Genomic DNA, 27159 nt, shown 5'->3' with positions numbered 1-27159 from the left:
TTACCTTGGCTGTCGTAGTCCAGTCTTCCGGGAGCTTCTGCTGTCCATCAAGAGCCTATCTCACCTCTTTTCGAAAGGCCGCACAACATTCTTCCTTTCTCAGCTTCCACCACATGGTTTTCTGCTATACCTCTGCTCTACCTTAATCTTTCTCACCACCACCAGAGTCATCCTATACACCACCATCCTATCCTTTTAAACTACACTCTCCCCTACCACTACTTTACAGTCAGTAATTTCCTTCAGATTACATCGTCTGCACAAAATATAGTCCACCTGCGTGCTTCTACCTCCACTCATGTAGGTCACTATATATTCCTCCCTCTTCTGGAAATAAGTGTTCACTACAGCCATCTCCATCCTTTTTGCAAAGTCCACCACCATTTGTCCCTCAAAGTTCCTTTCCTGGATGCCGTGCTTACCATCACTTCTTCATCGCCCCTGTTTCCTTTACCAATATGTCCATTACAATCTGCACCAATCACAACTCTCTCGCTGTCTGGGATTCTCAGAACTACTTCATCTAGTTCCTTCCAGAATTTTTTTCAACTCTAGGTCATATCCTACCTGTGGGGCATAGCCGCTAACCAAATTATATATAACACCCTCAATTTCAAATTTTAGTCTCATCACTCGATCTGATACTCTTTTCACCTCCAAGACATTCCTAGCCAGCTCTTCCTTTAAAATAACCCCTACTCCATTTCTCTTCCCATATTCTCCGTAGTGGAATAATTTAAATCCTCCTCCTAAATTTCTAGCCTTACTACCTTTCCACCTGCTCTCTTGGATGCACAGAATATCAACCTTTCTCCTAATCGATATCATGTCAACCAACTCCTGAGCTCTTCCTGTCTTAGTCCCAACATTCAAAGTCCCTACACTCTCTTTTTCTTCTGACGATGGATCCGGTTTCCTCCTCTTTGTCTTCGACCCACAATAGCTGAATTTCCACCCACGCCCTGCAGGTTAGCAGTGCCGGGGGCGGGCGCTGTTAACCAGGGCCACGACCAATCCGGTATCGCATTCTTTCGATGAACGCTCATATTTGTTTGGCAAAGTTTTTACGCCGGATGCCCTTCCTGACGCAACCCTCTGCATTTATCCGGGCTTGGGACCAGCCTGCAGATTGCACTGGTTTGTGCCCCCATAGGGCTGAATTGCAAATTGCAAATCTGGTGAACAACTACAGGAAATGTTTGATCTCTGTAATTGCAAACAAAGGCTACTGTACCAAATATTAGCATTGGTTTTCTCAGGTGTTCAAATACTTACTTGGAGCTGTATCACACAAATCGTTTGGAAAAAAAAAAAAAAAAAAAAAAAAAAAAAATCATACAATACGATTTCTGGATTTTTCTTTTTAGATTCTCTCTCCCACAGTGGACATGCACCTATGATTTTCATTTCAAGTGGGAGAACTTGCAATGTAGGAGGGTTTTCAAATACTTATTTTCTTCACTCTACGTAGATCACAGATAAAGTACCGCTACTCATTTTTCAAGGGGATTAAATAAATAAAAATAAAGATGCCAGAGCATTATTGTGATATGACAAATGTAATTTCCAGTATAGTTAATAACACTTTTCTAAAAATCTAAACCATTAAACTAGCATACCGCTGTTATATCCATCAGGAAAAGGAGGAAAACCTTAATATTTAGGCCTTTAAAATGCAAAACCCATTATCTTTCATCTAGTTTCATCCTACCTGGATGACACTTAATTGAAAGTTGCTGTTATGATCAACAATAAATGTTAGACATACAGTACATTAACAAATAGTACCTTGGTGCCCAAACAGACGATATGTCCTCCATACCTTGAAATGGATTGATAGCATGCTTTTTCTCCAACAAAAGCCTGGAATACAGATACTGAGTTAGGCAGAGAGAATGCTCTGAGCTGGATTTTTTTTTTTAACTTGTCACAGGCTAAAACACTGACAACTACAATGTCCATATTTACAGGATGGGCACTTTAATCTTCCCTTCTTCAAAAGAAGTGCCATCCTTTGATTTAGAATAATATTATATAATATTTAGAATTTCTAAAAATTAACATGTTAATTTGGCCACATATTCAAGTGCAACAAGAATGGCAAGTCCTAACAAAGCACTAACAAATTAAAAGTACAACAAAAACGAAATGGTCATAACATGGTTGTTCCTGAAATGAACTCCGGTTTCAGCATGTGGAGATGCTTCCAATTTGTAGAAGATGATGAGCACTTTCAGCGCATGTAAAAGAAAAATAGTCTCAACTGCCTATAAAGTAGTATATAGTGTAGAAGACGGCACTAGTTTTTGGTGCCCTCAAAAGCAGGACGCAGCACAACACTTTTCAATGGAAAATATATATTTTTAATTTAATCAAATTAGAATCTTTCACAGAAACTGGTCGCATGCAAAAGTTTTCCTTTTCTGAGGTCTGCTAGAGGAATTTTGATGCATGAAAAAAATCTACTATCACTAACAGATTAAAAGGCTGGACTGGTACATGTGAACAGCACAGCTTCCGTGGTCACTCGAGATGAAAATGCCACCGAGAACAAAAGAGAGACTGAAATGATGTATGACAGAGACTTTCTGAGGCTCGCCAATTCCAATACTCAAGATCACAACTTAGTGGTTTGAGTGAACAGGAGGATGACTAAAAACACTAAGTTTACTGTGATGTTTGAGCAGTTTTACCACCATGTTACAGTCACTGTTGGGAAACAAGATATGTAAATAAACATTGGCAAAGTAGTTCTGTGTGCATCTGATTTCTCAACATAACAGTACGTATGAAATGTCTATCCGGGGTGTATGGTCAGGTGTGGCTCGTGTATTGGGGACAAATGCTTCAATTATCTGGAAAATATGGTACTCACTGTGTCATTAATGTACCACCTAAACTTTAAATCTGGTACAAATGTTACCATCAAAGATGCACTCTCCACTTCCACACAGTGTTACTAGTATGTCCCTGTTCAAAACAGGAAATTTGAACTAAACCACCAAATAAATCCATCCATTTTATGGACCACTTTTTATCACTAGGGTCACGGGCGTAGGCGTACTGGAGTCTTCGGGTAAGAGGCGAGGTACACCCTGAACTGTTCATCAGCCAATCACAGGGCACATAAAATCAGCATATGATTGTATGTTTTTGTGGATTTGAGAAGAAATCAGACTACCTGGAAAAAAAAACACAAGGCACAGGGAGAACACGCACACAGGAAAGGCCCTGTTATGAATGCCGGTTCACACAACTTTGAGCAGATGCGCTTACCAGTCGTTCACTGTCGCCCTAAGAACAATTAGAATTACAAATTAAAATCAAATACCAAAGTGTATAAATGAACACTCAGGAAGACACCGTCTGTTTCCTGCACAAGGTCACCAGGGCCACCCTCTGGAGCCAGGCAAGGTGGCCGGGCCTGCACCCATGGGGCACGGCCTGGCACAACCTTAAAGGGTATTGTGGGTCCCGCTTCCACTCACCGTAGGAGGAGTCATAGGAGTCAGGTGCAATCTGAGCTGGGCGGTTGGCGGAGGCGAGGAAGGTGGTTGTAGGGATATGGAATGTCACAACTCTGGCAGGTAAGGAGCCCAGGATGGTAGTTATAGTCAGGGTCGCATCCACACACTGCTTGGGGTCTGGCACAAGTGCTCTCGAGAGGGGTACAACTCTCTCCCACTCTGGACTTCCCCACGGTGAGAAGCACCGACCAGTTTTATCATTATTGCCCTGCGGCTCAGGACCTGTATGTTGGCGTTCACCCGAGTGGACAAGAGGGTAGCTTGCCTCCACCTTCAAGTATGGTGGTGGTGGAGGGGTGGGGGGTTTGGGGGGGGGTTGTCGTTTCTTCATTTTCACCAAAACGCAGTTCAGAGTACATTTTTGGCATCCTGGGAGTGTGTCATGGAGAGTGCGCCCACTGGGGAAGCCATCATTCTGCTGGGGGACTTCAATGCTCATGTGCGCAATGACAGGGAGACCTGAAAGGGTGTGATGGAAGGAAAGACCCCTCCCAGCCAATCAGAACTCGAGTGGTGTTCTATTATTGGAATTATTTGCTCACCACAGATTGTCCCTAACGAGACCATGTTGAAGCACCAGGGTGTCCATGCAAGTACTTGAACACCCCAGGTACCAGTTAGATGATGAACTTCGTGATCGTGTCATAAGACTTGCGGCCATATCTTGGGCACTCGGGTGAATAGAGGGGGTGGTGTCAACTGACAACCACCTGGTGTTTAGAAGTCTCCAATGGTGGGAGAAGATGCTGATCCAACATCATATAAGAGGTTTCACTTGGAACTTCTGACAAAATCCCGTCTAACCCTTTCAACTCCCTCCTCCGGTAGAATTTTACCCACATCCCCGGGGGGGACCAGGTTCTGCGCTTCCATTGCTGAGGTGGCCCACCAGTTTTGTCTGTTATGACAGCAATTCCCAAACTTGTTGGTGAAGACCAACTTTGAGCTGAGGAAGGAGTAGTGGTAGGGCTTTTTGGACAGTCGGAGTCTTTAGACAGCTGATGGGAACTGGCTGGCCAAGCGGTGGGAGGAGTTTGGGGTGACCGCGTAGCAGAAGATAAGCAGAAGGAAATGGATGGATGGTTATATATGAAAACAAATGTAATAAACATTGAAGGGACTCAAAGTACAATGAAAGACTGTTGGTAAAAATGAATTACTTAGGGGTGTTTTCTGCAGGCCGTCTATATACAGTTGGCATTCAAACATTTGTGGCCCTCTCACTCATCAGATTCCCATTCCTGCTTGTCATCTTCCAAAGGATAAACAATTTTTCTGTCTAATGTTCATTTTCTAAATTGGGTAAAACAAAAAAGAAATATTGGACTCCATCAAGCTCTGATTGGAAAACACATTATTTGACCTTTAACTGTCCCCTTATACTTTGCTTAATTTGATATTAGGACTGCCCCATCATAAAATATCCTCACCAAAGCCTGGGAGACATTCCCGCCTGTGGCCAGTGATTTGAAATGGCGGGTGTTGTAGACCAATTGCACCTGCTCCAGGTCCAGAACTTCTAAAATTTCCTGACTGGGATGGTCTACAACCAGTAGCTTCTCATGGCTGTCGACCAGGACTAGTGTAGAATCATTAATCCACTAAAAATAAAATTGAGACAGAGAGTAAACATGAATATATAATGCAATTTGTTGTACAGCTAAATGTATTAAAAAATTCTCACAAAAGCCATGTCAGAGATGCATTTGATGGTTTTCAAAAAATTGAGCAATTTTTCTTGTGTTGCAAACAAAGGATATGGTGCTGAGCACTGCACAAGACAATTGCAATTCATTTTTATTTTGCATCACTTGACAAAAAACGAAAATAACCCCCCAAAAAAATTACATTCCAGATGTCAAATGTGGGGAAAAAAAGACGGTTCAATTGAAATTTGCTGTGTTTGACAAGTAGTGTACATTTATATAAACATTTTAACAAAATTAAAAATATTGTTAAATTGTCTGCTATGGCACCTTGCGGTACTTACATTCAAGCTGATAATGTCACAGCTGAGATGAATATGTCTCTGTTTGATGACATGAATGGCACCCATCTCTTTTTTTATCTGTATAAAGGACAAAAGTAACTTATTTTTGATTTTAAAAAAATCCTTATTTTCTCTTTTCAGATAAAATTAAAAAGTATATAGTTCTATTGACTCTCTTCCACCTCCGGAAGTTGTCTTAGTTTTGTAATCAAACTGATTTCTTTGTTGTTGAAGTTTTATTTTTCTACGAATTCATGCAAACCAACAATTATTACACAAGTGGCTGATGAAGCTTTTGAGCTAACTGTCGAAAGCATTAGATTTGGACAGATTTTGGGCAGAGCAAGGCCACGGAAAATAATTAAAAAAAAACAGCATAGAATAAATACCCAATCTATTTAAAGTTACCAGTCAAACACACATTTTCACAATGAACTATTGCGCCATTGAATGTCAATGGCATTCAATCGGAGGCAAAGAGAATTAGAATTATTGCTTATATCACAAAACTTAATACAGACCTCCTCCCATGACAAGACATGCAGCTTCTTGATTCAGATGAAAAATGCAGACTAATTTCACTCAGGCTATCTCGACCTTTTATAACAGGAGACAAAGAGCAGTCTCAATACTAGTTAATAAAAGTACTTTTACTATACAGTGGTTGGTTGGTTCTCGAACCCAATCCGTTCCAGAAGGCTGGTTGAAAACCCAAAACAAAAACCGAAGCACATTTTCCCATTACAATGAATGGAAAATGAAATAATGCTTTCCAAGCTTAAAAAATATTTTTGTGATTTTTTTAAGCTTTTCCTGATAATAAACTGCATAGTAGAAATACATGTATAGTTTAAATACTTTATATAATTAAATCCTTTAAGAAATATATTTATTTTTTGCTTAAAATGTATGCTTTAGCCTAGTAGAGCATGCTAGGCCGGGAGTGCATTGTCGTTTCTGTGGCGATCCCCCCCCCCCCTTTTTAATTAAAAGTGCAGCATAATTTTAAACAAGCAATAATGAAGGGGAAAAAACAGACAAATTGTTTTTTATTTGCATAGAATGTACATAACATTTTAAAAAAATTGCAACTAGAGGTAGGGTTAATGGAACAAAAGAAAGAAGCAATGCAAAACAACCGTTTCAGATGTCTTCGGTGGGGGTGACTCGCCCGTTTTTCACAAAGAACAAATTGTCATTTGTTTCTGCCGTCTTTTTAGCACTTTTCTGAAGTGGCTCATAACAACAACAAAATTTTACAGTGCTCTGCAACATTCAGCTTTATTCAGGTGATGAAGTTCTACAAAATTATGGATGTCGTTCTATTTAGTGCAGATAGCCTTAATATCGGCACTTGAGACATCCTTCCTGCCTTCAGCTTCATCAGACAACATCTCCTCCAACGTCTTCTTCTGCACCTCCTGAAGGTGCAGGAGTTCCTCAGTCGTGAGGTCAGCACGATGCTCCTCCAGCAGGTCCTCAACATCATCGGTGTCACCTCAAAGCATTTTTGGAACAAAAATTTTGGATAGAGCTTCTTGAAATTGGCGATGATTTGCTGGTCCATGGGCTGAATCAAGGGCGTCGTGTTAGGAGTAAGAAACTTGACTTTGATTAATTCAAATTTATCAGTTAAGTCGTCTTCCAAAGCGGGAGGGTGGGCAGGCGCATTGTCCATAAGCAGAAGGCAACGTAAGGGCAAGTTTTTCTCCTCCATGTTGGCCTTCACGGTTGGGGCAAACACCTCATGCACCCACTTAGTGAAAAATTGCTGGGTCAGCCAAGCCTTGGAGTTGGGCCTAAACGTAACAGGCAATGTACGCTTCATAATGTTGTTCTGCTTGAAAGCACGGGGTTTCTCAGAATGGTACATTAGCAGCAGCTTGATCTTGCAATCAACGCTAGCATTACCACATAAAACCGGAAACCTCTCCTTCATAGCCTTGTGGCTTTTCGACTTTTCCTCCTGCGTGATCTCGGTCCTTCCTTCGTGGCATTTTCTTCCAGAATAGCCCTGTTTCGTCACAGTTGAAGACTTGTTGAGGAAGGTAGTCCTCAGCCTTGATGAAACAGGCAAACTCTGCTTTGAACTTCTCTGCGGCGGCCTGGTTCGAACTTGCAGCCTCCACATGGTGAACAATGAAGCGTATCCACTTCTTTTGCCTAATTGTTAATGTATAAACTCTTAAAGATTATTCTGCCTTTTTTCACACGCTCTTTTAACAGTTGTTAAACTTGTCAACTCTACAATTATCTTGGAAAGAGAATTTCACCTCACGATAAACCCCCAAATACAAACCATATACCAATGAACTTGGGATGTGTTAAAAACTGAATCGTCTTATTTTCCTTTCGGCTTGTCCCATTAGGGGTTGTCACAGTGTGTCATCTTTTTCGATCCAAGCCTATCTCGTGCATCTTCTCTAACACCAACTGCCATTTTGTTTTCTCTCACAAAACCCTCCAACCTTCTCTTTTGGTCTTCTTTGCTCTTTTGCCTGGCAGCGTCATCTTCAGCACTATTCTACCAACATACTCACTAGGTTGCCTCTGGACATGTACAAACCATCAAAGTCTGCTCTCTCGAACCTTATCTACAACACATCCAACTTTGGTTGTTCTTGTAATGAGCTCATTTCGAATCCTATCCAACTTGCTCACTCCTAGCAAGAACCTCAACATCTTCATTTCTGCCACCTCCAGTTCTGCTTCCTATTGTCTCTTCAGTGCCACGTCTACAATCCGTACATCATGGCTGTCCTCACCACTGTTTTCTAAAGTTTGCCCTACATCCTAGCGGAAACTGTCACGTAACGCACCAGACACCTTCCACCAGCTTTTCCAACCTGCTTGGACCGGTTTCTTCACTTCCTTACCACACTCACCATTGCTCTGGATTGTTGACCCAAAGTATTTGAAATCGCCCACCCTCAATGTCTCTTTTCCCTTGAGTCTCACTTTTCCCACTCCACCCCTCTCATTCATCCACATAGTTTCTGTTTTACATCGGGAAATCTTCATTACCCTCCTTTCTAGTGCATGCCTCCATTTTTCTGATTGTTCCTCCACTTGATCCCTGCCTTCGCAGCACATCACATCATCTGCTAACTTCATGGTCCAAGGTGATTCCAGTCTATCCTCATCTGTCAGCCAATCCAATACCACAGCAAACAGGAAGTAGCTGAAAGCTATCATTGAAAATGGGAACAAGCACGCTTTTCCTCCATTCTTCAGCCATCTTCTTGCCCGCTAGTATTCTGTTTAATAAGTTGGTCAAAAACTCCACAGCCACCTCTCCAAATTGCTTCCATACCATGTCATCAGGATCAACTGCTTTTCCATTTTTCATCCTCTTTAGTGCTGAACCTCCCCCTGACTAATTATTGCCACTTCTTGGTCCATCACACTTGCCTCTTCAACTCTTCCTTCTCTTTCATTTTCTTCATTCATCAACTTCTCAAAGTATTGTTTCTGTCTGGCCAACCTGTAGAGATCCTTTTCTCCTTCTTTCGTGTCTTACCTAGTGTACATGTCATCATATACCTCTTGTTTAGCCTTCGCCACCCCTACTTTTACCCTACATCACATCTCAATGTATTCTTTCACCTCTCCTCAGTCCTCTTGGTGCCCCACTTCTTCGCTAATCTCTTTCCTTGTGTGACCTCCTGTATTTTGGGATTCCACCAACAAATCACATTCTCCCCTTTCACACCAGAAGACACCCTATGTACTCTCCTCCCTGTTTCTCAGATCACCTTGGCTGTAGTAGTGCATTCTTCTGGGACCTCCTCCTGTCCATCAAGAGCCTGTCTCACCTCTTTCTGAAAGGCTGTACAACATTCTTCCTTTCTTAGCTTCCACCACATGGTTCTCAGCTATACATTGGGCTTCTTAACCTTCCTACCCACCACCAGAGTCGTCCGACACACCACCATCCTATATCGTCGAGCTACACTCTCCCCACCACTACCTTACAGTCAGTAACCTCCTTCAGATTACATCGTCTGCACAAAATATAATCCACCTGCATGTTTCTACCTCCGCTCTTGTAGGTCACGATATGTTCCTGCCTCTTCCATCAAAAAGTGTTGACTACTGCCATTTCCATCCTTGTTGGATTTTCCACCATCATCTATCCCTCAAAGTTCCTGTCCTGGATGCCTTACTTACTCATCACTTCTTCATTGCCCCCGTTTCCTTCACCAACATGTCCATTGGAATCTGCACCAATCACAAATGTTTCTACTTCATCGAGTTCCTTCCAGAATTTCTCTCTCAACTCTAGCTCACATCCTACCTGTGGGGCATAGCTGATAATCACATTTTACAGAACATTTTCAAATTTCAGCCTCATTACTTGATCGGATACTCTTAACCTCCAAGGCATTCTTAGCCAGCTCTTCTTTTAAAATAACCCTACACCATTTTTCTTCCCATCTTTTCCATGGTAAAATAATTTAAAGAACTCCTAAACTTCTAGCCTTACTACTTTCCACCTGCTCTCTTGGATGCACAATATATCAACATTTCTCCAAATCATCATGTCAGCCCACTCATGAGCTTTTCCTGTCATAGTCCCAACAGTCAAAGTCCCTACACTCAGTTTTTGTGCATTTCTCTTCTGCTGAATTTCCATTGACGCCCTGCAGGTTAACGGTGCCGGGGGCAGGTGTTGTTAACCCGGGCTACGACCGATCCAATATGGTATTCACGGATCCGTGAGAATGATTGACAGCTCCCTTTTGACCAATCAGTGAGCATCATTTTCTGAACTGCGGCCACGCTGTCCACAGCCACCAACTTTTACACACAAACAAAGAGAAAGTGTGGTTAAATTAGGTCTGACTATTATTACTTTAAGCCTCTGAATTTTGAGTGTATAGTCCTGCTTCTATCCGATTCAGAAATATGGTGCTTCGATGTGCCTAGGCAATGTGTAATGGAGACGAGCGCTATCCAGAGAGATTACTGGGAGGATATCTGGTGCGCTTTCCCACCCAAAGCATAATTTAGATAAATGTAAACGGTGGATTAAGGCTTGTGGCTGACCTCACGACCAGCTGAACGTATCGAAGATAAATCAGCACAAAGCCGTCTGTTCCAGGGTAAGTTATTCAATTAGTCTGTGTAACAGCTATGAAGGAAAATGATGAACATCTCCTGGAATGTCACAAGGGGTTGCACTACAAATTGACAAAGACCATCCCATTATTTTCATCCAGAGGTGAAACTTTGGGCCTACAGTTACATGTACAGTACGTATGTTCAGACCGATAGAGGACATGCATACTCCCATAATTTTATCTAAGAGCGTAGATATTTAAAATCGACATGTTGATGTAGCGTAAAAATGCAAACTTACCCTGCTTTGCATGAACAATAGGCATCAGAAATCTTGTCGCATTCAATGTCCAGCATTAGTTTACGAGGTGGTTGATTCTTTTGCATGGACGGCCAACACATTGCAGAAACTTTAACTGGCGTTCCCATTTGGGAAACCTTGACATTATGAATATATCCCTGTGGAAAGTAATTCAGGCCTTTCTGTATACTCTTTGTTGATATTTCTGATACCATGGGCAGAAAGGAAACACGATATATAAATAATACTATTTATACTATCGGGAATTAGCTCTAATGAATCACTCATAACATGCTTCAGCCGCACTGTGTCCGCAATTTTGATCAGTACCTTGGGGTGTTTAACAACAGTATTGAACTAGGCGTGGCTTAGGCGCCGTGTGCGGAACTGTGAATTCTGTAGATGAACGCTCATATTTGTCTGGCACAGTTTTACGTCGGATGCCCTTCCTGACGCAATCCTTTGCATTTATCTGGGCTTGGGACCGTCCTAGAGATTGCCTTGGGTAGTGCCCCCATAAGGCTGCATTTAAGTAAAAACTGAATACAGTTTGCAAATCATGTTTTACCCATATTTAATTGACTACAAGGACAAGATATTTAATGCTCAAACTGATAAACTTTGTCTTTAGCAAAATAATCAATTTTGAATTTTGTGTCTGCAACACGTTCCAAAACAGCAGGGACAGAGTCATGTTTAGACTGTGTTACGTCACCTTTTCTTTGAACGACATTCAATAAGCCTTCGGGAACGGAGGACACTGAAACTTTGTATGTGGAATTCTTTCCCATTCTTGCTTGATCTACAGCTTCTGCTGTTCAACAGTCCAGGGTCTTCTTTGTTGTATTTCATGCTTCATAAAAAGCCACACATTTTTAATGGGAGACAAGTTTGGACTGCACCCAGGCTAGTCGAGTCCCACACTATTTTAGTTCTGTTGTCTTTTACCAATGCATTAGATAAAATCCAAGTAATAAGAATTAAGGTTTGAATTTAGAAAGTAAGATAGAGACTCCCTGAGTACTTCTACTTCAAAGAGGTTCTATGGCCATTTAGGGCTTTTACAGTAAGCCCCCACTTGGGATGACCTCCCAGGGTTATTACAAGGCATCCTGGTACACATCTGCATATTATTTTTTTACACAATTTAGCCGAATGGGGGCACAAGCCAGTGCAATCTGTAGGTCAATCGCAACTCCATATAAATACAGATGGTTGCGTCAGGAAAGGCATCCGGCGTGCCAAACAAATATGAGCATTCCTCTAAAGAATACCATACTGGCTCGGTCGAGGCCTGATTTAAAAATGCCCAGCCCCCGGCACCTTTAACGTGCAGGGTGTCAGTGGAAATTCAGCTACTGTGGGTTGAACATAAAGAAGAGGAGGAAAGCAGATTCATCGGCAGAAGAAGAAGAGAAATGAGGAGAGAAGAGTAGGGGTTATTTTAAAGGAAGAGCTGGCTAAGAATCTCTTGGAGGTGAAAAGAATAAAAACAGACCAATTTCAAATTGCAATTTGATGTTTTCAAAAAGAACAGAAAGTTAAGATACACAAACTTTGAATACATTAATTCGCCAAAAATTTCTTGCGACCCAACATCAACACAATGGAGAAAAGTAATTCCTCATAGCCATTCAAGATCGAAATGCCAAATGTACACAGTCACCACTCGAAAATAAATGAAATATTTGAATTATTATTGCAGCTGAAACTTTTATCTAAACATTTCTCAATTAAATACACAAATTTAAGACAGCCTTGATGTGCTGTTCATAATCAGAAAATTACTTATACTTTAGGATTAAAAAAAATTATGCAATTAGGACAAGAGCCTGACCCGGACAGAATCTCTGTTGAGTTCAATAAATATTTCTGGCCAACACGAGCACCTCTATTTTTCAGATCAGTCAAGGAGATAAACCAAGGTTTAATAAGTAAATAAGTAAGACTTGAAAAGGTACATCACTCAAAAATCGAATAAGACCAGACACGCTTCATTAAAGGTAGAAGTTACACGTATATCAGACTTCTGTTAAATTTAATAAGCATGTCACAATGTAAAAGTCTAAATGCAATCATGTCACTTGACGCACAGAATGCTTTCGATCAAGTTAACTTGGCTTTCCTGTTTGCAGTACTTCGCAAATTAATACATTGGATAGGACATTATACAACTCGCCAAAAGCAACAATTACCACAAAGGATTACCTCACAATATTTGCCATATTCATCAACGCTCCTGCTGCCACTATGTCAGAATGCTAATATTAAAAGGTATCTGGTTGGAAGTTACAGAACAAAAAATGAATCTGAATGCTGATGATATTCTTCCTCTTTTACAGGAACCCGAGTATTTTATTTAGACAGTCTTAAACATCAAAACATTTTCCCAAATATCAGATGACTCTTTCAAATGGACAAAATTCACAAGACTCCCAACCTTAAACTCACGATATCCGACAGATCACATCACAAATTACCCTGTTCCGAGGGGAAACTAAGTATGAAGGTATTAATACTTTTACCAAAACTCAGAGGTCGCCAATCTAAATTACACAACTTCTGGCAAAAACAAAAAATCTTATCTGATTTAAGACACTGGAATAACTTCACACTATTGGGAAGAATCGGCACTATAAAACCTTACCTATAATTATTTTTTCTCAATGATTCAATTTTAGCCAACATTCAAATTGTTTCAAACATTGGATTCTTCTGTAATCATTTTTCAAAAAATAAATAAAGCAGAATTAGTTTATCCACTCTTCAAGATAGTAAACAGTATGGAAGCCTGAATTCCCCAAATGTTCTCCCAATTTTAAACAATTATTTAGCTAACCAATTACAATACTTCATGTCATGCTCCCGGCATCCTGCCCAGGCTGGGCGTGGCCAGCCAATTAGTTAGCACACACCCGCACCTTGTTTTGGCTGATTATGCGCGGTACTTATAGGACTCGGTGACGACTGGTCCTCCGCCAGATCGTTGAGCTTCATGCCCTGTTCGAGCACCCCTGTATCTCTGATCGTATTCCTTCTGCCTTCCTTGATCGTTCTCTCGTGTACCGACTCCTGCCTGCCCGCTGACCTGATCTCAACGCCCGACGTCCCAACTACCGCTGCTGCACCTGACTGCCTGCCCGATCTCCGACCACTGAATAATAAACGTTTTTCCCGAATTACCTCTGTGTCTCCAGTGTACTCCTGCATTTGGGTCCTACCTCCATTCCGATGGGTCGTGACAGAACGATCTGGCCAAAACAGGACCCAGCAGGAAAGACACAGTCACCGGGACCGACGCAAGGTAGACCGACTTCCGGAGGACCAAGCCTGTCCAATCCGGGGAGGCTCCATGATGTCCTCCGCTTCCGTGACATACGCTTCGCCGGCGAGCTATGAATACGTCCCAGCACCGCATATTCTTTTGGACTCAGATTTTTCGGACGGTGAGGAGGACCTTGATTTATATGACTGGCTGCCTGAGTACGGCTCAGATTACTTCAACTATGAGTCTCTTCGCCCGATCTTCAATCCCGGTCAGTTCGCTTCACCTCCCCGCGTTTCCAGCACCCGAGCGTCTTCGCCCGGTGGGTCCAAGTACTCCAATCCGTTTTTGGCAACCTGCTTGGCAATCTACCCGGGACCTCCGCGTGGCGGCCAGAGGAGACGCCCAGGCCGGGCGCTCCCTTGTGCCTCCTGCTGCGCGGCAACTAAGACACCGTCCTCGTTTTTCCACTCCTCGCCGGCAACGGTGAAACCGGCAGACCCGCAGCTGGTGGCGAAGCTTCCAGACCAGAGGGAGGAGGGGCCCCCAAATTACGAGGTGTTCTATCGCAAAATGCGGGCGGAGATAGAGCGGCAGAGCGCCAAACTGGCGGCTCTCATGGCCCAGGTCTGGCAAGGATTAGAGAACCAGCCGAGCTATGCAAACGTTGCGACTGCAATGGACTCGTCACGGACTTTTGCTCACGCGGCAGTGGCAACTGATCCGCTACCAAGCCAAGCGCACGTTGCAGTGGGAACGGATCCGTCACCTCGACATGCCCACGTTGCAGTTTCGGACTCGTCACTGACTTTTGCTCACGCTGCAGTCGCTACGGATCCACTACCAAGCAAGGCTTATGTCTCTGTCGGAACGGATCCGCTGCCGAGACGCCCACGTTGCAGTTTCGACGGACTCGTTAATGACTTATGCCCGCGCCGCGGTTTCAACGAACTCGTTTCTGACTCATGCTCACGCGGCAGTTGGAACTGACCCGCTCCCGAGACACGCCCACACGGCAGTTTCAACTGACTCTCTGCCTACTCTCGTTCATGTCGCTGTGGAAACAGATCCGCCACCGCGCCACGCCCACGTTGCTGTATCTACGAATGCACTGCAAGCTCACGTGGCAGCGGAGACCGACCCAATGGCGCCTCAGGTTGCCGTCCAGGAGGTGGCGATGTCTGCGCAACAGCTTCTCGTCCATGTCCGGGAGTATCGGCGGCGACCGGCCCTAGGCCGCTCCACGCTCCTGTCTCGACAGAGACAGGTATACGGCCTCCTGGTACCCCAGTCTCGGTGGCTGGCACATTCCTCTCCTGCTTCAATGGCGACTGGTCCACGGTCGTGTGAGAACCATGCAACGATGCCCACCGAGCTTCGGCCCCTTCCGGACCTCGCCTCGGCAGCGACTGATCCCTGGCTGCCTCGCGACCGAGCCTCGGCTTGGCGACCAACCCCCGGTCACCTCGACCCCCACTGCTTGGGAGGCCTTTGTCCGGAGCGGTTGCGGTTCCTGCTTCGCCGTTGGGTTCCTTACCAACGTCGACCTGAATCGCCCCGTGGGGATCCTGGTGCTTGGCGTCAGGGTCGTCCTCCTGACCTATCCACCCGGACGCCTCGCGTTTGGTGGCCATCCTGGACATGGGGGGGGGGGGGGGGTGCCCACCTCCGGACCACCTTCCACCCGCCCCTGGATTTGTTAATTTTTGTCTGTTTCTTTCGTTCAGGCACGTCTGGGACCCGTGCCTTAGAGGGGGGGGTACTGTCATGTTCTTGGCATCCTGCCAATTAGTCAGCACACACACGCACTTTGTTTCAGCTGATAACACCTGGTACTTTTAGGACTCAGTGACGACTGGTCCTCCGCCAGATCGCTGAGGTTCATGCCCCGTTCGAGCACCCCCGTATCTCTGATCGTATTCCTGTGTACCGACCTCCGCCTGTTCTCCGACCGACCCCGTAAGCCTGACTCATTTGACACTTCTGCCTTCCTTGATCGTTCTCTCGTGTACCGACTCCTGCCTGCCCGCTGACCTGCTCTCTACGCCCGACGTCCCAACTACCGCTGCTGCACCTGACTGCCTGCCTGATCCCTGACCATTGAATAATAAACATTTTTCCCGAATTAGCTCTGCGTCTCCCATGTACTCCTGCATTTGGGTCCTACCTCCGTTCCGATGGGTCGTGACACTTCATCAAACAGATTCACCACAATGAGGAGCATCATTCTTGCTAGGATTGGCATTTCAGACTGCAACATCTCTCAAAACTCCCAATAATATCCACAAATCTGAAACACTATAAATGCTGCAAGAACCCAAGAATCGTATCCACTTTAACATCGTGGTGGCAAAATTTAGAATCTACGACTCCCAGTATGCCCTCCCAAATCTGTTAATCTAGATTCCAAAATTCACAAGATACCTCTTCATTTTAGTCCAAGGGAACAACATGGGATTAACAACTATTTAACAGTGTTTTAGAACATGTGCTGATCTGTCCCAAGATATCCAAACAGGTGGAAAATTTCTTCAACAAAACAAATTAAAAGCACCAAATAAAAAAAAAGAATACCAATGCTCCACAACGCTCTTGAACTGCCAGAGTTTGTCAAGTTAAAAGTGAAACTTCTGTAAAACAAATCAAAAGTTTATTAATTTAAAATCAACATACTTGCCAATCACTGAACAGAAAGAAGACCTTTCCATTTCCGCAAACCATAACTAGCGGATACAGATACAGTGAAGAAAATAAATATTTGAACAACCTGCTATATTGTAATTTCTTTCACTTAAAAATCATGGAGGGGTCTGAAATTTTCATCGTCGGTGCAGGTCCACTGTGAGAGAGATAATCAATCGGGAAGACAGAGGAATACTTCCATAAACAGCCGTGAATGGCACAGCCGTGAGCGGCTCATGGTTGTGTATGGAAGTATTCCTCAGTCTTCCCGATCAACCGAGCGCCCGAGTGGTGGAGCCGCTCACGGCTGTGTATGGAAGTATTCCTCCGTCTTCCCAATCAGCCCATGCTGCTATTTCTTGAGGATAAATCAGAGAAATCAGTGCTGGGAAGAAATAGTGTCCCATGTAATTGATCTAAATTTGTGTGTGATAGACATGCAAAAACAAATCAGGAGTGAAGCAAATAGTTTTTCACAGCACTCTATGTATTTAGGGAATGATGTTCATGTGTATGATGTGGCTCTTGGCCATAACAGTAAAAAAAATGTGGTTCTTGATATCTGACTGGTTGGCCACCCCTGGCGAATGTGTACAACTAATAGTTTCTAATTTGCAATATAAATTATGCTGTACTAAATATGCTGTACTCGACAGCCAAATAGTACAATAAATAAACAAACAAATAAATAAATTTGGGACAGGAATTAAGACTATTTGGTGAGAGGAATTAAGACCATTTGAAAACTAGCCATTTGTCTTGCTTCGCTCATGTAAAGAGTAAGGGTGATCCTGAAGATTTAATTTTAATTTCCATCTTTTTAAAAACTAAATCAAGGGCATCATTAATAGAATGAAATTGATAAATAAAAATCTGTACTACAACCACAGTACTTTGACCATTCACCACAAAGGAAAATGTTGAAGAATGCTACTGCATGCAGGGTTAATAATATATATATTATTATAATATATATTTCTTAAGTGGCACACGACAGTTTTGTTTTTAACTGAAAATTAATGAAAAAAAAAACAAGTTGTTGGAAGTCACAATTTACACACAAAACATAAATAAAACAATAGGTAAAATACATTACAGCACTGTAGTTGACAATTTTAAAGCCCAGGTGTTATTCCTATAAACATTCTAAAATAGATATTGTAATGAAAAACACATAACATTATTCACTTCAATGTCTAAACAATAAATGTGAGCGGAGAGCGCGTCATCCATGTGCAAAGTTGCATATTCCATGCCATATTCAAATGATATGCGATCACGGCCAAACCGCATCCCTGTCCGATCCACTTCCGCAGCGGTGATGAGCCATCGCGGCTCATCGCAGCCGGCCGGTGTGGCTTATGACGGAGCCGAGCCGTCCTGCTTTAGGGGGGTGTTCACAGACGCCGCCGTACTGAGCAACACAGTCAAGCCGGGGTGCTTTATGCGTGCACGCGGCTGAGTGACGCATTCTCGGTTGGGTTCTTCAGAGCCGCCCCCGTCCCCAAAGCCCGACGCGCAGCCTTCGCAGAAGCAGTGACTGCCGAACGCGGTACCCAACCCAGTGTGGCTGATTTTCTGCGCTGTGGTGGCATACAATGGAATCGAGCCGTGCTGCTTTTAGGGGTATGTTCAAAGCCGCCGCAGTACTTGTTGCCTACCTGTTATTTGGAACCCACAAAACGCTCATCCTCTGCACCCGTGCAATCCATTTTTCACAACGAACCGGGTCTCTTGCAAACTTATGAAGGCTAAATCCATTCTCCCGAGTGTTCAAGCAATGTCCAGCAATGCAATGAGCCGGCATTTTGGCTAACACAAAGGAAACATGAGCTACCTTCCCAGAGGTAAAACTAATGGAAACAAACAAGTCCACTAGGGGGCGCCTCTGTCCTGCAAGTCACTTCCTGCTTCTTCTCGAAAAATTCCTGAGAGGATTTTCATGGCGGGACTTACATAAAGCTGTATATGTCAAAATCATGTTTTGTGGTGAAAAAAGACATGGTCCCAAATTGGCTGTGAGTTTTTCATTAATAATATACCAAAAATCATCCATTTTATGACAGTCGCACTTTAAGATTTTAGGTTACCAGATAGTTCGGTCCATACCATGAGTAAGTGAACTGTATCTCCTTTGCAAAAAGCCAGGAATGGGTTGACAGCCGATTTCTCAGAGACAAACTGCCATGCCAGCTGTGGTACACTGGATGGATCAGACTAGAAAAACAAAACACAGGATATGTTATTATTATTCCTTTGAATACAGACAGCTAAAAACACAAATATGATTATCATCAATTGGCCACGAGCAGCAACGACTGCAAAGGTCCTATTGTAATTGTGGAAATTATTATTGTCACAATTAGTTGCATTTTTGAGGGTCTAAACATGCCAATTCGAACCGGTTTGCACGCACATTAAATATATATTTTAAAGTTTTCATACACACAAAAAAAAATAAAAAAATAAAAAAAAAATCATAAAAGTTGCTATGTACCACCACCTCCAAATCTAAAAGGAAATGTATCCCTGAACTGTGGTTTACCTACAGCTACGAAAGTTAGGAGTACTTGTACCACCCTTTGAGCTCAACAAAAAAAAAATAATAATTTCACCAGAAGCCATATCCTGAAATGACCAGGAAGAGTGAGCTATATGCATATATTATTTTTTATAGAATTTTCCGCCCCCTCCAGGAAGCCGTCATCTTATTGTGGAGGAGGGGTGTGTGTGTCTCAATGATCCTGGGAGCTATGTTGTCTGGGGCTTCTTCCCCCTGGCAGGGTCATCCATGACAAACAAGCCAGACAAACAAAGCACCCTATAAAGCTACGTCTTTTTGTCTTTTCCTTTCGGATTGTCCCTTTGTTTAGCCTTCGCCACATTAACCTTTGCCCTATGTCGCATCACAATGTATTCCTTTCGCCTCTCCTAGTCCTCTCAGTGACCCACTTCTTCTTTGCTAATCTCTTTCCTTGTATGACTTGCTGTATTTTGGAGTTCCACCACGAAGTCTCCTTCTCCCCTTTCCTACCAGAAGACACACCAAGTACTCCCCTGCCTGTCTCTCTGATCACCTTGGGTGTAGTAGTCTAGTCTTCCGGAAGCTCCTACTGTCCCTCGAGAGCCTGTCTCACCTCTTTCCGAAAGGCTGCGCAACATTCTTCCTTTCTCAACTTCCACCATATGGGTCTCTGGTCCACCTTTTTCTTTGTCACATGGTTCTCTGCTCTGACCTTTGTGTTCTTAATCTTCCTTCTCACCGCCAGAGTGAGCCTACACACTACCATCCTATGCTGCCATGCTACACTCTCCCCTACCACTACTTTAGATTACATCGTCTGCACAAAATGTACTGGTAATCCACCTGCGTGCATCTAACGCCCCTCTTGTAGGTCACCTTATGTTCCTGCCTATTCTGGAAAAGTGTTCACTACTGCTATTTCCGTTCTTTTTGCAAAGTCCACCACCATCTGTCTCTCAAAGTTCCTTTCCTGGATGCCATACTGACCCATCACTTCTTCATCACCCCTGTTACCTTAAGCAACATGTCCATTACAATCTGCACCAATCACAAATCTCTGTCTAGGATGCTCAGAAATACGTCATGTCATTCCTTCCGGAATTTCTCTTTGAACTCTCGGTCACATCCTACTTGTGGGGCATAGCCGCTGATCACATTATACATACCCTTAATTTCAAGTTTCAGCCTCATCACTCTCATCACCCTATAAAGCTTCTATGAACAAAAACAAATGGATCGAGATTTCCTTTGCTCGGACGCAGGTCACTGGGGACTCTCCTCTAGAGCCAAGCCTGGTGGTGGGGATCTCCACCCATAGGGCTGGGCTGGGCACAGCCCTAAAGGGAAACGTGGGTCCCCCTTCCCATGAGCTCAAGGCAGGGTCCTTGGGGATCAATTCCTTGGCCACAGAAGCTGGCTCTATGGAGGTGGAACATTACCTCTCTGGCAGGGAAAGAGTCTTCTGAGCTGGTGTGGGAGGTCGAAAACTAGATATAGTCGGACATACCACTACACACAGCTTGGGCTCTGGTAGAAGTGCTTTTGAGAGGGGTTAGACTTTCTTCCACTCTAACCTCTTCCCTATTATCACCTCCGGTCACAAAACACGAGTCGTGGTCCAAAGAACAAGCTCCCAGCTAAACTGACAACCTCGGTCTTCCGGGAGGATTTCAGAGAGCAGCCAGATAAGGTGGGTGGGGCATCTGACTGTGTATCCTCATGGATGTCTCCCTGGTAAGGTGTTACGTCCCACCGGGCAGAGACTCTGGGGATGACACAGGACATGCTGGAGGGATCACATCTCTTGGCTGGCCTGGGAGCACCTCGGGATGTGCCAGGAAGAGCTGGACGAAGTTGCTGGGACCAAACAATCACTGCTCTAGTGGAGCTTTGCACAGAGGAATGAGCCAAAATACCAGCAATAGTGTGTAAAAACCTTGTGAAGACTTAAAAAATTTGACCTCTGTCATTGCCAACAAAGTATAAATACTGAGATTAACTTTTTTTTGGACAAAATACTTATTTTCCACCATAATTTGCGAATAAAAATTAGGCAGATTTTTTTTTCTCTTTTTCTCTCCTGTATGGTATATATATAATGAAAATTAGAGGCCTCATCTTTTTAAGTGGGGAAAACTTGCACAATTGGTGGCGGACGAGACTTTCCCACCGTAATTGTGAAGAAGAACAAAACGTATACTGAGTTCAAGACCGGACAAAACGCCAATGTGGTGTGATAAGTGGCTTAATATACATTTCCATGAAAAATTCCAAGTCTTAAAAGGCAGCAAAGATCACATAAGATTAAGATTGAATGACATTTTTATGCCTATTGTCTTTCTGCCACCTTATTTCCCTCAACCAGCACCTCCTCACCACCAAGTCATGTTCATTTTATTTTCTTAGTTGACCATTTCTGTATCAACAATATTTGTGGAAAACAGAGTTTGTGGACTTCAACCTCTGAGTTTCAATAGGGCCATCTTAAAAACAAGACTTGAACACATAACCAATGGACAAACTGAGTACATGAAAATTAAAATAAAATAAAACAGAAAAAGAAAAAGGAGACCACACAAATACAGAACATGTTGTAGGAAAATCAATCAAAGAAATACAGACCTTGCTGTAGGGAAAAGTCATCCAAACTTTGAGGGAGGGCTTTAGACCAATCACCAAAATCTGGTGACAACATAAAAAAAAGATAATAATTAGTTCTTGGTTAGAGTTTAAAGAGGATGAAGCAAACTTACCTTTGTGAGGGAACCGAAAGCCAATAGAGAATAATGTGTTATTGGGTGGTCGCTGAAGTCTGGAGATGCACGCAATGGTTCAATACAGCAGACTTCCCCTTTGGAACCACTGAAGAGACATCTTGAGTCACAAGAACGCATGCCCATTACTCTTCTGGAACCACAGAGCAACAAAGAGTATTGGAACAGAGATTATTAAGTGAACTTCAAATTTGGTGGCATAATCTTTGTTTCAATAACCTCATGAAGCCTGCTACCCGTTGACATCCCCAGACTGTTTCATTCTTCATTAGAAATCATTTTCCAGGGCTTTACCGCGTGATCTTTCAGTTCTTGTTTGTTTCTATGGGTTTCTTCCTTCAGTCTCCTGTTCGGGAGGTCAAAGGTGTGCTGTATTGAGTTAAAAGTTCATTGATTGACAGCCAGTCTAAGACTTTGCACTTTTTCCCTCCTGATGTTATTCATTGCTGTTGTCCTTTTTCTTTCTCCATTATGAAGCCTTTGCATTTCGTAGACGTTCATCTTTGTCTCATCAGTCCATAAGACTTTGTTCCGAAAGTTTTGTGGCTCATTTCTGTAGTTGTTCCCAAACTCAATTTGGCCTTCTGATTCTTTTTGCTGATGAGTGGTTTGCATCTTGTGGGATGGCCTGTATATTTCTTTTCTCAAAGTCTTCTTATGGTTTGTGATACCTTCACCCCGTGCTTTATGGAGGTTGGGAGTAATATCATTGACTCTTGTCTTTGGGTGTTTTGTTACAGCTCTCAGGATGCCTCTGTCATAAACTCTTTTTGAAAAAGAAAACATAGAAGAGAGTAAAGCAACAGGGGCCATTTGCCATATCGGTTCAAGCCATATTTAAACGATATGCGTCGACTGACACACGACTCCCTTACAGACACAGACGAGTAGGATGAATAGGAGAACGAGGGACCCCATGAAATATTCTAAATGACTGGCCCATGACTGTTCGATTTCCTAACCCTTTTAAAAGTCTTGTGTATGTAGCGTACTCAGGAGGACCCATGCCGGGTGTAGTGAATATCATGGATGTTATCGAAATTAATCTAGAGCTATGTGTTATGTGTGTCCATATTGTTATTGTAGTTATTAATTCTTTATTCTTCTCTTTATTTTCCTTTATTACGAACTTTATTACTTACATCAGGGGTGTCCAGACACCGGTGGCCTGTGATGGGGAGGAGCTCCTGTCTTCTACCCCGTCCCCAGTATGACCGGACGCGCCTGCCCGCCTCCCCGCCTAACCCAATTCTGCGTTGGGAGGAACGGCGGCCCACGTGCATCGACACATTGAGCACCGCTGACTTGCGTACTTTATTAAGTAATTATGATGCGGATCTTTTGTTACGTTCTGAGAGAAGGACTCCATTACATCGTTGGACACGGATGTCTGGAATGTTCTGGAGGATGGCTGTCAACGGACCTTCTTTACGACCACTGCTGCTTTTGGTTAAGTACACAAGTACTCTGATGCCACACTGTCTGCCTGCCTTTCATCTTTTGGACATATCCAGAACATTCGCAGACTTCAAACATTCACTGGAAATAACATTCACCTATTTGGAACATTCATTCGACTTTGCTGACTACAGGTCATTTGGCTAGTGAGCTTGTGTTACACGCTACTAAACTGTCTTTGTACATCTATTTTGTGTTGGTTTGTTATTGTTTTGTGTTGTATTGTATTGTGGGTGATTAAATTATGTAAAATTCAATATAACTGCTTTTTTATATTTTGCTGGTTTGATAAAAGGGATTCTAAATTCACACGTAACATATGCTATTAACTAGTTCTATTTGGTTTAATTGTCCAAGTTGGGTACAATATGGGAAAGACTGCAGATTTGACAACTGGCCAGAAGAGCGCCATTGATACCCTACATAGGATGGGTAAGCCACAGAAGTTCATAGCTAAAAGGATGCGAGCCAAGGAAGCTGGCTATTCACAGATTGCTGTGTCCAAGCACATCAATGGATAGTGTAGTGAAACGACAAAATGTGTCAGGTGGAGATGCAACAGCAAAAGTGATGACCATGGGCAACTGCGAAGATTAAAGGGGCACTGTCATGAAATGCATGATTTTTAGTATATTAATGAAAAAACGGCAGCCGACATGGCCCCATGCGTTTTTTTCACCACAAAACATGATTTTGACGTATACAGCTTTTTGTAACTCCCACCATGAAAATCCTCTCAAGGGATTTGTTTTCGAGAAGAAGCAGGAAGTGGCGTACATGGCAGGACCAACCTCCAGTGGGCTTCTTTGTTTCTATTAGTTTTACCTCCGGGAAGGTAGCTCGTTGTTCCTTCGTGTTGGCCAAAATGCCGGCTTGTTGCATTGCTGGACATTGCTTGAACACTCAGGAGCCTTCATAAGTTTGCAAGAGACCCGGTCCGTTGTGAAAAATTTATTGCACGGGTGCAATGGACGCGAGCTTCATGGGTTCCAAATGACAGGTCGGTGTGTATCTTCTTTTTCTTTTCCTTTCGGCTTGTCCCGTTAGGGGTCGCCACAGAGTGTCATCTTTTGCCATCTTAGCCTATCTCCTGCATCTTCCTCTCTAAACCCAACTGCCCTCATGTCTTCCTTCATCACATCCATACACCTTCTCTTTGGTCTTCCTTTCGCTCTTTTGCCTGGGAGCTCCATCCTCAGCATTCTTCTACCAATATACTCACTCTCTCGCCTCTGAACATGTCCAAACCATCGAAGACTGCTCTCTCGAATCTTGTCTCCAAAACATCCAACTTTGCCTGTCACTCTAAAGAGCTCATTTCTAATCCTATCCAACCTGCTCACTCCGAGCGAGAACCTCAACATCTTCATTTCTGCCACCTCCAGTTCTGCTTCCTGTTGTTTCTTCAGTGCCACGGTCTCTAATCTATACATCATGGCCGGCCTCTACACTGTTTTGTAAACTTTGCCCTTCATCCTAGCAGAGGCTCTTCTGTCATATAACACACCAGACACCTTTCGCCAGCTGTTCCAACCTACTTGGACCCGTTTCTTCACTTCCTTACCACACTCACGATTGCTCTGGATTTTTGACCCAAATATTTGAAGACCTCCACCCTCGCTATCTCTTCTCCCTGTAGCCTCACTCTTCCCCCTCCACCTTTCTCATTCACACACATATATTCTGTTTTACTTCGGCTAATCTTCATTCCTCTCCTTTCCAGTGCATGTCTCCATCTTTCTAATTGTTCCTTTGCATGCTCCCTGCTTTCACTGCATATCACAATATCATCTGCAACATCATGGTCCAAGGGGATTCCAATCTACCCTCATCTATCAGCCTATCCATTACCACTGCAAACAGGAAAGGGCTCAGACCTGATCACTGATGCAGTCCCACCTCCACCTTAAATTCCTCTGTCACACCTAAGGCACACCTCACCATTGTTCTGCTGCCATCATACATGTCCTGTACTATTTTAACATACTTCTCTGCCACACCAGACTTACACATGCAGTACCACAGTTCCTCTCTTGGTACTCTGTCATAGGCTTTCTCTAGATCCAAAAAGACACAATGAAGCTCCTTCTGACTTTCTCTGTACTTTTCCACTAGCATCCTCAAGGCAAATAATACATCAGGAAGTAGGCTGCGTGTTTTATTTTGAAGCCACATTTATCGGGTGGCTAGACGAGATCACTTCCTCTTGTGTTTCTGACTGCTAAGTGTAAGGTAGGCGTTTTGGTATCCTCCACATATATTCATTGCTTTTTGTAAAAGGTGAATATTCTTCTTTTCCTTTCGGCTTGTCCCGTTAGGGGTCGCCACAGCGTGTCATCTTTTGCCATCTTAGCCTATCTCCTGCATCTTCCTCTCTAACCCCAACTGCCCTCATGTCTTCCCTCACCACATTCATAAACCTTCTAGGGTTAGGGTTAGGGTTACTTCTCTGCCACACCAGACTTACGCATGCAGTACCACAGTTCCTCTCTTGGTACTCTGTCATAGGGTTTCTCTAGATCCACAAAGAGACAATGTAGCTCCTTCTGACCTTCTCTGTACTTTTCCACGAGCATCCTCAAGGCAAATAATGCATCTGTGGTACTCTTTCTAGGCATGAAACCATACTGTTGCTCGCAGATACTTACTTCTGTCCTGAGTCTAGCCTCCACTACTCTTTCCCATAACTTCATTGTGTGGCTCATCAACTTTATTCCTCTATAGTTCCCACAGCTCTGAACATCCCCTTTGTTCTTAAAAATGGGAACTAGAACACTTTTCCTCCATTCTTCAGGCATCTTTTCGCCCGCTAGTATTCTGTTGAATAAGTTGGTCAAAAACTCCACAGCCATCTCTCCAAATTGCTTCCATACCTCTACCGGTATGTCATCAGGACCAACTGCCTTTCCATTTTTCATCCTTTGTAGTGCCTTTCTGACTTCCCCCTTAGTAATCATTTCCACTTCCTGGTCCTTCACTCTTGCCTCTTCAACTCTCCCTTCTCTCTCATTTTCTTCATTCATCAACATCTCAAAGTATTCTTTCCATCTATTTAGCACACTACTGGCACCAGTCAACACATTTCCATCTCTATCCTTAATCACCCTTACCTGCTGCACATCCTTCCCATCTCTATCCCTCTGTCTGGCCAACCTGTAGAGATCCTTTTCTCCTTTTGTGTCCAACCTGGTGTACATGTTTTCATATGCCTCTTTTTTAGCCTTTGCCACCTCTACCTTTGCCCCACGTCGCATCTCGATGTACTCCTTTCGCCTCTCCTCAGTCCTCTCAGTATCCCACTTCTTCTTCGCTAATCTCTTTCCTTGGATGACTCCCTGTATTTTGGGGTTCCACTACCAAGTCTCCTTCTCCCCTTTACTACCAAAAGACACACCAAGTACTCTCCTGCCTTTCTCTCGAACCTTGGCTGTCGTTGTCCAGTCTTCCGGGACCTTATGCTGTCCATCAAGAGCCTGTCTTACCTCTTTCCGAAAGGCCGCACAACTTTCTTCCTTTCTCAGCTTCCACCACATGGTTCTCTCCTCTACCTTGGTCTCCTTAAGCTTCCTACCCACCA

General features: G+C 43.4%; 1 protein-coding gene across 14 annotated transcripts in view; it reads right to left on the bottom strand.

Moving 5' to 3' along the window:
* The window catches only part of vps8 (VPS8 subunit of CORVET complex), a 235964-nt gene that overhangs the window by 142775 nt on the left and 66030 nt on the right, over positions 1 to 27159 (bottom strand). For 11 of the 14 annotated variants that reach the window (XR_009797466.1, XR_009797467.1, XR_009797468.1 and 8 more), the window contains 6 exons: positions 22104 to 22257; positions 21973 to 22032; positions 18936 to 19043; positions 5518 to 5595; positions 4958 to 5128; positions 1789 to 1863 (listed from right to left, as the gene is read on the bottom strand). Coding sequence is in view for 11 of the 14 variants with exons in the window: in XM_061837413.1 (XP_061693397.1) it covers positions 1789 to 1863; positions 4958 to 5128; positions 5518 to 5595; positions 18936 to 19043; positions 21973 to 22032; positions 22104 to 22257 (646 nt within the window). In the remaining 3 variants the exon portion in view is untranslated. The remainder of the gene's footprint in view (positions 1 to 1788; positions 1864 to 4957; positions 5129 to 5517; positions 5596 to 18935; positions 19044 to 21972; positions 22033 to 22103; positions 22258 to 27159) is intronic. The other 3 variants (XM_061837408.1, XM_061837417.1, XM_061837412.1) reach the window with 2 other exon arrangements.

This window comes from Syngnathoides biaculeatus, chromosome 12, assembly GCF_019802595.1.
Source record: "Syngnathoides biaculeatus isolate LvHL_M chromosome 12, ASM1980259v1, whole genome shotgun sequence".
NCBI lineage: Eukaryota > Metazoa > Chordata > Actinopteri > Syngnathiformes > Syngnathidae > Syngnathoides > Syngnathoides biaculeatus.
This window is presented reverse-complemented; position numbering and strand designations above follow the sequence as displayed.